The sequence below is a fragment of the Oncorhynchus keta genome, unplaced genomic scaffold (genome assembly GCF_023373465.1).
Source record: "Oncorhynchus keta strain PuntledgeMale-10-30-2019 unplaced genomic scaffold, Oket_V2 Un_contig_14950_pilon_pilon, whole genome shotgun sequence".
In the NCBI taxonomy this organism is placed as follows: Eukaryota; Metazoa; Chordata; class Actinopteri; order Salmoniformes; family Salmonidae; genus Oncorhynchus; species Oncorhynchus keta.
In genome coordinates, this window is record NW_026279044.1 from 901975 (window position 1) to 911492 (window position 9518).

The 9518-nt window shown below is 41.7% G+C and overlaps 1 protein-coding gene across 1 annotated transcript; it reads left to right on the forward strand.

The window, feature by feature from the left end:
- The first annotated feature begins 549 nt into the window (after window positions 1-549).
- On the forward strand, window positions 550-9087 carry LOC118361128 (ubiquitin carboxyl-terminal hydrolase 11-like). Its single transcript, XM_052502039.1, is given in 13 exon segments — window positions 550-934; window positions 1948-2052; window positions 2192-4480; window positions 4614-4673; window positions 4875-4974; window positions 5892-6065; window positions 6231-6333; window positions 6479-6533; window positions 6535-6715; window positions 6806-6889; window positions 6992-7086; window positions 7193-7395; window positions 8959-9087. Coding segments are annotated over 9 exon segments (1032 nt in total). The 5' UTR covers window positions 550-934; window positions 1948-2052; window positions 2192-4480; window positions 4614-4635; the 3' UTR covers window position 7395; window positions 8959-9087.
- The last annotated feature ends 431 nt before the right edge of the window (window positions 9088-9518 follow it).

The following is a 9518-nucleotide window of genomic DNA, read 5'->3' on the forward strand; positions in this document are numbered from 1 at the left end:
GTATTTATAGTATACTTTTTTGGGGTTGACATACAGAATTTTGTTGAAAAAAATTGGACCGGTTGTACTATTGAATGGTTTCGATATAATTATTTATTTCAGAAATTCTGACATAGATAAAGATGTAGTATATTGAATTAAACTGCTAATAATACTATGTAAATGTCATATTCACAAATGAAAATGGTCTAATTCAAAACCTACATTTTTTCACTTTATAAATGAATTTAAACAATATGGCACTACTTTAACTAAAATGAAAATCAAAAACGGAAATGAAAACTTGTTGTATTATTAATGAATATGATTTGTTTGTTAGGATTCCTGGCAATGTAAATAGTTTGTATGTATGCAAGTTTGTATGTGATTATTCCTCTCATGTTTGATGATATTTCTGTATATACATTTAAAAAAGAAAAAAAAAACAATCTGACTGACAAAAGCTGGAACCCTTCCAGCCATGGCCCCCTCCATTTCGCCGATTCCAAAAACCCATGACCCGGAAGTACTTAGATATTTGTGCTTGTTTGGTGGGTTAATATTAGATATCACAGCTGCAAAGTCATAAACCCCGTCTATTTTTTTTTTTTTTACAATTATCTTAATAAAATCCCTTAACCACAGTGCTAGCCTTATGCCTAACCTAAATTAAGACCAATAACTAAGTTTTGTTGTAATACATTTTTATGATATTGCTAATTGTTACTTTGTGACTATTGTAACTAGCTAGTGGAAAATGCTTTACATCGATATGGTTATCACATGCGGTAACGTTAGTTGACTGCAGTGGTTTCCTTGCAGAATCCTGATATTTGTGAGTGATCATGGCTGCTACTACTTCAGCCGCGGTTACAGAATCTCCTGGGCTAGAGACTCAACGCAAAGAAATCGAGTCTCTGCTTCAGGAACTTGAACTCTGTGCAGGGGATACTTGGTGAGACTCTTGCCGCCCTCTGCTCTGAACTGACACCCACACTGAGTGATGTAGTTACTATAGCTAGCTACCACGACAACAACAAATGACAGCGATGAGTCCTTGACTGTATTTGCCGTTGCTTAATTACATATCATAATCAGCATAAATACCATTATCAATAGATGAGGACAATTTTTAGTGGCAAATTCAATGAATAAACATTGGTTGGAGTGTTGTCATTCCTCTTGCCTAGGATCTCAGCGCTGGTGTTTGGCGAATGACGTTTGATCACTGCGTTATCGTTTTAGGGATATTATTCTGGAAAAGCTTACATTTTGATATTAATATAACCGTTAACATCACGTTTCAGTTGGGGGACATCTTGTCAAAGTTTTTGCTTTAACAAGTAAGATAACATTAACTAGCGTTAGCTACACTGACAGCATGCTAGCCCGCCAGAGTTAGCTAGCTACAGGACAGGAATATTTTCGGTTTAGCTTGACATTTTTGGTATTCATTTTTTTCCCTTAAGTGTGTATTTATTGTGTGTTCCAATATTTTTGACTGCATAGCTAATGTTAGCTTGCTAAACCAAATTAGCTAGCTAGCTGGCTGCTACTTTAGTTTTTACCAGTAAAGTTTCGTTTTGTTTGTCACACCCAGATTAGGAAATTATATCGTATCTAACCATTGTGGTTATACATTTCAGGATGTCAGTTGAAGTGGGAATGAATGAAATTCCATTTATGTACAGTTTTGTCCTAACAAACTCAATTAAAAAGGAAACTAGAAATTTGGCTGTAATTTGCCAAAGCCTAGCTGCCCAAATAAAAGATCCATTGTTGCAATTGTGGTTATGCCATTATAGTATTGTATCAGTAAATTCACCAAATACCCCAATCGTAGAAAACGTTACTGATCAAATACTAGCCTAGGGAAATGTGATGTTGAGGTGTTGGTTAATGTAGGCACGCAAAATATAAGCCATATAAAGCCTCCCCAATGGAGTTGTTCTTAACCAACACATGCAGGTACCGGGTGGAAAGGGTATGAGCAGTGGAAGGAGTATGTGGTGACAGGAGACCAGAACTCCTCATCTTTCCCTGGACAGATCGACAACACAGAGCTGTTTGAGGGTAAGTGTCACATCACAAAGATATCCTGTAACAACAGAAGACCCATTATTCAATGTTTAGTTAATTTACCTCTACCCCACATATGCTGTTGTGTCAACATGAAAAGTGAGCTGTATAATGATGATAATGATACCCACAGAACTGGATTCCTAATATCTGAAGGAGCGTCTGGTGGAGAATGAGGACTTTGTGTTGATCCCTCCTGAAGCATGGCACAATCTGCAAGCCTGGTATGGCATGGTAGATGATCAGCCTGCCCTGGAGCGGAAGGTAAAACAGCGTGGTCACAGAGACGCAGATAACTTGCATACCCTATGGTCATATCACATAGACTGATTGCCTGACAACTAGGGTTGGGAATTGCCATGAACCTTAAGATATGATATTATCACAATACTTAGGTGCAGATACGATATGTATTGCCATTCTCACAGTTCTACAGTACCAGTCAAAAGTTTGGACACACCTACTGAATCAAGTGTTTTTCTTTATTTCTACTACATTGTAAAATAATAGTGAAGACAAACTATGAAATAGCACATATGGAATCATGTAGTAACCAAAAAAAAAGTGTTCAACAAATCAAAATATATTTGATATTCTTCAAAGTTGCACACTCTTGGCATTCTCTCAACCAGCTTAGTGAGGTACTCACCTGGAATGCATTTCAATTAACATGTAATAAGAGACTTGCTTGGGCCAAGAAACACGAGCAATGGACATTAGACTGGTGGAAATCTGTGTTTTTTGTCTGATGAGTCCAAATTTGAGATTGTTGGTTCCAACCGACATTTCTTTGTGAGACACGTAGGAACTGATCTCCGTATATGTGGTTCCTACTGTGAAGCATGGAGGTATGATGGTGTGGGGTGCTTTGCTGGTGACACTGTCAGTGATTTATTTTGAATTCAAGGCACACTTAACCAGTATGGCTACCATAGCATTTTGCAGCAATATCCCATCTGGTCTGCTTAGTGGCACTATCATTTGTTTTTCAACAGGGCAATGACCCAACACACCTCCAGGCTGTGTAAGGCCTATTTAACCAAGAAGGAGAGTGATGGAGTACTGCATTAGATGACCTGGCCTCCACAATCATCCAACCTCAACCAAATTGAGATGGTTTGGGATGAGTTGGACCGCAGAGTGAAGGAAAAGCAGCCAGGAATTGCTCAGCATATGTGGGAACACCTTCAAGATTGTTGGAAAAGCATTCCAGGTGAAGCTGGTGGAGAGAATGCTAAGAGTGTGCAAAGCTGTCAAGGCAAATGGTGGCTACTTTGAAGAACCTCAAAAACAAAAATATTTTACTTTTTTGGGGGTTACTACATGATTCCATATGTGTTATTTCATCGTTTGTCCTCACTATTATTCTACAATGTAGAAAATTGTAAAAATAAAGAAAAAACATTGAATGAGTAGGTGTCCAAACTTTTGACTGGTACTGTATATGTTTTGCGATTCAATACTATGATTTTATTGTGATTCCATCGTCAGAACATTTTTATTTATATATATATATAAGAGAACAAGCTTTGAAGGAAATAGTTTTGGTACAGCCAACTAGCACAAATATAATGTTGGGAACCTTTTAGATTTTCTCCCCCCCCCAACATCATTAAAATTATGCACGTGCATCAATGTGGCAGAAGGCTGTGCGTTGTTATGATTCTGAACAGTCAGATAGCAGGCAACAATGACAAGAAGCTTCCATATGGGGAATCGTAGGTGGCCCGTTTCAGCTAGTTGTGTCTTGTTTTCACTTAGTTCATGCTAATACGGCTAAAATTATTTAGCTAGCTAACCAACAACTGTAATAATGTATGAGACAAGTGCTTATTGTGAAAATGCATTTGTCAAAAAATCCTTGAGTTGTCCCGAAGTTGTTCACACATCCAGTTGGTTTTTAAACAACATCTGTACATTCACATCTGTCTACAAACTACTATGTGAACGTGGACCTGACTAGTGTAGTTGTATGTCCTACAGACCCTCATTCAATGGACAATGTTGTGTCTATGAAAAGACAACTGCCGTTGAAGTGTTTCATTTGTATTTGGCAGTTAATTGAATGTGATTGATTCATCTATTTCAGGTGGTGGATATATATATATATATATATACACACACACAGTTTGCACACCCACCCATCATAGCTACTATTGCACCTTTGTGTTTACTTACGGATGTGATCTGCACGGCTAAACTGTGCGGTCACAACATTTTCCATGTTGCTATGGAGACACAGGAAGATTTCCACAGGATAGACCTCAACCTTGACTGCTGGGTAGATCCACCACCTTCAGATACGATTCAGAAGGTGATGATGAAGCAGTTTGATGTGGTCGAGGGAGCAGAGACCCGGCTGTGGATGAAGAGCTCAGACACCTACTGTGAGAGGCTGCGGAATGTCCTCGACTCCAGCATGGTATGTCTGCTCTCTCTCTGACCCTCATCCCACCCTACACCTACCTGCTTTCATCCCTCTGCTGCTTCCTGAGATACAGTGATAGTGTGTTTAAATGGCAGCTGTGTTGTAACATGTCCTGTCTGCATTGCAGACGGTGATCATGGAGATGAGGAATGAAGATTACCTGGCCCAGCTCCAGACCGCAGATCATGTGGGGGTTCCTTTTTAATTTAGTACACATTCTCTACACACTTTTCTATCTACCAAAATTAGTGTTGCTAATGTAGTGTAATGTTTGTGCTAAACGTGATTCCCATATGTGTGACTACAAAGGAGAGAGTACTGTAAATGACCTTTTGTGTTATTGTAGTGTTTGGTAGGTGATTTATATTTCTCCTTCCATATCTTATAGTAGGAACTCTGTGGAGGAGCAGGAAGCATACCGAGGCCAGCCAGGAGTCTGTGGCCTCACCAACCTAGGAAACACATGTTTCATGAACTCTGCCCTGCAGGTACAGTGCTGTGAGAAAGTATTTGCCCCCTTTCTAATTCTCTACTTTTGCATATTTTTGATATTGGATGTTATCAGATCTTCAACCAAAACCTAATGATAGATTTTTGTATTATTATTTATTTAACCTTAATTTAACTAGGCAAGTCAGTTAAAGAACAAATTCTTATTTACAATGGTGGCCTACCACAGCCAAACCCGGACGATGCTGGGCCAATTGTGCGCGCCCTATGGGACTCCCAATCACGGCCGGATGTGATACAGCCTGGATTTGAACCAGGGACTGTAGAACGGGAGTAACGGGAACCTGAGTGAACAAGTAACACAACAATTACATACTTATTTTATTTCATAAACAAAGTTATGCAACACCCAATGCCCCTGTGTGAAAATGTAATTGCTTCCTTACACTCAATAATTGGTTGGGCCACCTTTCGCTGCAATGTATCCAATCAAACTCTTCCTGTAGTTGTTTATCAGTCTCTCGGGTCGCTGTGGAGGAATTTTGGCCAACACCTCCATGGAGAAAAAATATAAACGCAACATATAAAGTGTTGGTTCTTGAGCTGAAATAATAGATCACAGAAATTTGACATATGCACAAAAAGCTTATTTCTTTCAATTTGTGCACAAATTTGTTTATCGCTATGAGTATATTTACTTTGCGAAAATAATAAATCCACCTGACAGGTTTGGCATATCAAGAAGCTGATGAAACAGCATGATCATTACACAAGAACAATAAAAGTCCACTCTAAAATGTGCAGTTTTGTCACACAACACAAAGCCACAGATGTCTCAAGTTTTTTTGGGGGGGGGGGGTGCAATTGGCATGCTGACTGCAGGAATGTCAGGGATCTGGACTAGTATGGACTGTAACTCATGAGTACCCTATGTTTCTCTCCCTGCTTTGTACAGTGTCTCAGTAACACCCCTCCACTGACTGAGTACTTCCTGCAGAGTGCCTATCTGGAGGAGCTCAACTTCACCAACCCTCTGGGCATGAAGGGGGAGATAGCAGAGGCCTACGCTGAGGTCATCAAACAGATGTGGTCAGGGAGGCACTACTCTGTAGTTCCCCGGCTCTTCAAGGTAGTTACCCGTGTGAAGTGTGAAACTCTGTACACAATTTTATAATGGATTAAAAAGGCTAGTCAGTCATGCTTAAGTATTGACCATGCATACCTTGAGAGAACCTTATGTTTTATTATTACCAGACCAAGGTTGGCCACTTTGCCTCTGTTTCTTGGCTACCAGCAGCATGACTCCCAGGAGCTGCTCTCCTTCCTGCTGGATGGGCTTCATGAGGATCTCAACCGGGCCAAGAACAAGGAGTACATTGAGCTGAGGGATGCCGATGGTAGGCCTGACTAGGTAACAACCTGTAGTAAAAAGAGTATGCGGAGAAGAATTGTAAAATACCACCATTGCTCTCCAAGCTGAAGTAAACCTAAGGTACATTTGCATTTCATTTTTCCTCACACTCACCCTTTAACAACTTTCAGGAAGTGGCAGAGGAAGCGTGGCAGAGGAAGCGTGGCATAACCACCGGCGGCGTAACAACTGTGATTGTTGACACCTTCCACGGGCTGTTCAAGTCCACCCTGGTTTGCCCCGAGTGCCGCAAAGTGTCGGTCACCTTTGACCCCTTCTGCTACCGCAGTGTGCCCCTGCCTGTTAGCAAGGACCGGGTGATGGAGGTCTTCTTCGTTTCTCTGGATCCTGTGGCCAAACCTGTTCAGGTACAAGATTAATCTTCCTATAGTTGGCCCTACATCATGCTTTTTATAGGTAATCATCTGTATTGGTTTATTTGTATTCTTTCCCACCAGCATCGCTTGGTTGTACCCAAAGCTGGAAAAGTGTTTGACCTGTGCTCCGCTCTCTCGGAAATGACCAATGTCTCCGTTAATCAAGTGAGACAACTTTTTAAAGCCTCTGTGGTAGAGCATGCTGTGGAAAAGCTATTGTCATTCATCACATGAAATGGTGATACTGAACTGTGCCTCTTATTTCAGATGGTTGTGACTGATGTGTTCAACCACCGCTTCTATAAGATCTACCATGCTGATGAGTCTCTAAGCTGCATCCTGGACCGGGACGACATATTTGTGTATGTAAAACCAGCTTTTACCTCCACACCAAAAACATACTTTTTTGGTCTTTTCCTGTTTGCACCAGAATCTCTCCTGATCCCTGTCTGTGTGTTGCCCTGGCAGGTATGAGCTGAGCAGTGGCTCTGTGGAGGAGGGGGATGAGGTGGTGCTGGCTCTGTACCTGAGGGAGCGTTCTCATTACATGGACTCTGGCTCAGGGAGTAGCAGCTGCGGTACGTCCCTGTTTGGACACCCACTGCTCATGGCTGTGCCTCGAGTCCAGTGCAGCCGAACGCCCTCTTTCACCTCTTCCTGCAGCGGCTAGCGTGAGTTACTGACGCAGGCCGAACATCAGCTAAAATATCGTTTGTTTTTTAAAATGGAATTTAATTGTAATGGCTAGTTGTAAAGATGCTGCACTGTGCCTTGTCTGAGAGAGAGGCCTTTCTCTCACAAGAGGGCGGTTCAAATTGCAGGGGACATTCTAGGAAACTGTTTACGTTTTTTCACTACTGCACGCTATGGGCACAGATAGAACAAGGAGCTTGTTATAAAAATATTTTTTATGGGTGCATCAAAAGTCTCCGGTCTAAAAAAAAATAAATAACGTCATTCATTCTTCAAAACATTTTTCTATCACCTACACTTGATGCTAGTTAGCTAGCTACGGTAACGTTTGCAAGGCTAGGTAGGTAAATATTAGCTAAAAGCTTAGCTTGCTGCAAAAGAGCTTGCTAAGATTATGTATATAATGTATACACAATCAAATATTATTTCAAAACATTAACAGAACGTAAGGCTTTTATAGCTCTAATATAGCTAATTAGAAACTGATCTCTGCTGGATGCATTTACGTTTAGCTCGTTTGAGTTTGTTGCTGTTAGCTAGCACATGCACAAGCTGTACAACAACAAATATCTAGTTAACAGAAGAAAGGAAGACAAAATAAGGACAAAAGGACAGAAGAAAAAGGAAAAGAAAGAGGACAACAAAGTGAAACAGTCAGCACTTCTATTGCAAATTCGTATTTCGTCGTCCTAACGTAGTCTACACTGCTATCTGCCCAGCAGCTAGCCAACTAGCAAACGTCTACCGAATAGCAGCACTGTAGAAACTATTACACTCAACTGAACGACTTGATTAGTGTAGTGTTAGCTAGCTACATAGTTGTCTTTGCTGTCTTCGTATCCAAGATAATTGTGTAGTTTAGAGCGTGTAGTCTTAGAGTGATTATCTTAATTTACCGAGGTTAGCTAGCCAGCTATTTGTCGTCCTTAACGTAGGAGACATTGCTAGCTAGCCAACAGCTAGCCAACGTCTACTGAATAGAACTTCCGCACTCAACAACCCGGTCGCATTCCGCTTCGCTCCACAGGTAGTATCACATTTTCATTTCATTTCATTACAGCACAACGGTTTGATTTGTTTGATCGTAGCTAGCTACATAGCTAGCTACATAGCCGTCTGTGTATCAAAGATAATTTTGTAGTCTAGAGCGATTTTCTAGGTTAGCTAGCCAGCTATTGTCGTTCTTTTAACGCAACGTAACGTAATCAACACTGCTAGCTAGCCAGCTAGCCCCCGAATAGCAGCACTGTAGAAACTATTACACTCAACGGAACGACTTGATTAGTGTAGTGTCAACAACGCAGCCACTGCCAGCTAGCCTACAAAGTCAACAACGCAGCCACTTCCAGCTAGCCTACTTCAGCAGTACTGTATCATTTTAATCATTTTAGTCAATAAGATTCTTGCTACGTAAGCTTAACTTTCTGAACATTCCAGACGTGTAGTCCACTTGTCATTCCAATCTCCTTGCATTAGCATAGCCTCTTCTGTAGCCTGTCAACTATGTGTCTGTCTATCCCTGTTCTCTCCTCTCTGCACAGACCATACAAACGCTCCACACCGCGTGGCCGCGGCCACCCTAATCTGGTGGTCCCAGCGCGCACGACCCACGTGGAGTTCCAGGTCTCCGGTAGCCTCTGGAACTGCCGATCTGCGGCCAACAAGGCAGAGTTCATCTCAGCCTATGCCTCCCTCCAGTCCCTCGACTTCTTGGCACTGACGGAAACATGGATCACCACAGATAACACTGCTACTCCTACTGCTCTCTCTTCGTCCGCTCACGTGTTCTCGCACACCCCGAGAGCTTCTGGTCAGCGGGGTGGTGGCACCGGGATCCTCATCTCTCCCAAGTGGTCATTCTCTTTTTCTCCCCTTACCCATCTGTCTATCGCCTCCTTTGAATTTCATGCTGTCACAGTTACCAGCCCTTTCAAGCTTAACATCCTTATCATTTATCACCCTCTAGGTCCCCTCGGAGAGTTCATCAATGAGCTTGATGCCTTGATAAGCTCCTTTCCTGAGGACGGCTCACTTCTCACAGTTCTGGGCGACTTTAACCTTCCCACGTCTACCTTTGACTCATTCCTCTCTGCCTCCTTCT